At 71.8% G+C, this 1,289-nt stretch overlaps 2 protein-coding genes across 3 annotated transcripts in view; one reads left to right on the top strand and one right to left on the bottom strand.

The window, feature by feature from the left end:
- PAK4 (p21 protein (Cdc42/Rac)-activated kinase 4) overlaps nt 1-205 on the bottom strand; it is a 26,782-nt gene extending 26,577 nt beyond the window's left edge. Inside the window, exon 1 of one of the 2 annotated variants that reach the window (XM_010566392.1) lies at nt 102-205. The gene's annotated coding sequence lies outside the window, so the exon portion shown is untranslated. The remainder of the gene's footprint in view (nt 1-101) is intronic. The other variant, XM_010566393.1, reaches the window with a different exon arrangement.
- Nucleotides 206-874: 669 nt separating this feature from the next.
- Nucleotides 875-1,249, top strand: MRPS12 (mitochondrial ribosomal protein S12). The gene has a single exon (XM_010566394.1). The coding sequence runs from the start codon at nt 896-898 to the stop codon at nt 1,226-1,228; it is 333 nt and encodes a 110-aa protein (XP_010564696.1). The 5' UTR covers nt 875-895; the 3' UTR covers nt 1,229-1,249.
- The last annotated feature ends 40 nt before the right edge of the window (nt 1,250-1,289 follow it).

Raw genomic sequence — 1,289 nt, 5'->3', positions numbered from 1 at the left:
CCCTCACCCCCTCCATCTCCTCTCAGGCCCTCAGGCCCCCAACGTCCCCGTCCCCATCCCCTTCCCCTCTAGACCCCTCCACGTCCCCTTCAGGCCCTCACCTCCCCCTCGGCCCCCGCTCACGACGAGCCCAGGGCTGCCGCTCCCCCCACGGCTCACTCGGCCGCCGCCATGTTGCGATCGAGCTCCATCCGGGCACCCGCCCTGCCCGCGTTACCCCGGCAACAGGCACCGCCCCCTCGGGTGAGGAAGGCGGGGCTTTGCGAGGGGAAGGCGGGGCTTCGAGGGGAAGGCGGGGTCCTGCCCAGGATTTGACCCCGCCGCGCACCCGTAGGAGCGGTGGCGGTCAGGGAAGGCTAATAGGGATCGTGGCCAATCACAGAGGGAAGGGCGGGAGATTGGCGCTCCCGCTGTCCAGTCAGAGCGCGGCGCGGCGGGAAACGGGGCGGGAGGGGATGGCAGCGCGCTAAGATGGCGGCGGTGTGAGGTGAGCGCGGCGGCGCTGCTGCCGCTCTCCCCGGGGCCGCGCAGGCGCCTCGCCCGCCGGTCTCCGGTGCGGGACGTGGGCCCCAGCAGGGGCCCCGGTGGGTCGGGGAGGCGGCTGCCGCCCTCCGGTCGGCGCTAACCGGGTGTTTCCCCTCAGGCCCCGCCGGTCGCCTTGCTGCGGGCCCGGAGGATGCCGCTCCGCGCTCTGCTGAGGGCCGCTGCGTCGTTGCGCGGCTGCGGTGCGTATATCTCGCCTCGCTTCCCATCCCCGGCCGGGGCCCATCGAGCCGCCCGCGGCCGCTGACGTCTTCTCTCTCTGTCGTCCTCCTCCGCAGCCACCGGGGCGCTCCCCGCCGCCGCCGTGCCCGGGAGGCAGCCAGTACCCCCGTGGCCGCAGCAGGCCGGCGGCATGGCCACCCTGAACCAGATGCACCGTCAAGGCCGGCCCAAACCGCCCCCTCCCAAGCTGGGGGCCACCTTCGGCCGCCCCCAGATCAAGGGGGTGGTGATCAAGAACCTAATTCGGAAGCCCAAGAAGCCCAACTCGGCCAACCGAAAATGCGCGCGGGTGCGGCTGAGCAACGGGAAGGAGGTGGTGTGCTTCATCCCCGGGGAGGGCCACAGCCTGCAGGAGCACCACGTCGTGCTGGTGCAGGGCGGCCGCACCCAGGACCTGCCGGGGGTGAAGCTTACCATTGTGCGGGGCAAGTATGACTGCACCCATGTCCAGAAGAAGAAGTGAGAAGAGGGAGCGCGCAGAGGGGGGACAAGGTGTATGACAGCGGCCCCTCTGTGCCTGGGGA

This window comes from Haliaeetus leucocephalus, unplaced genomic scaffold (assembly GCF_000737465.1).
Source record: "Haliaeetus leucocephalus isolate CR32 unplaced genomic scaffold, Haliaeetus_leucocephalus-4.0 Scaffold210, whole genome shotgun sequence".
Classification (NCBI taxonomy): Eukaryota; Metazoa; Chordata; class Aves; order Accipitriformes; family Accipitridae; genus Haliaeetus; species Haliaeetus leucocephalus.
The sequence above is the reverse complement of the archived record's forward strand: the minus strand, read 5'-3'. Positions and strand labels throughout refer to the sequence as shown.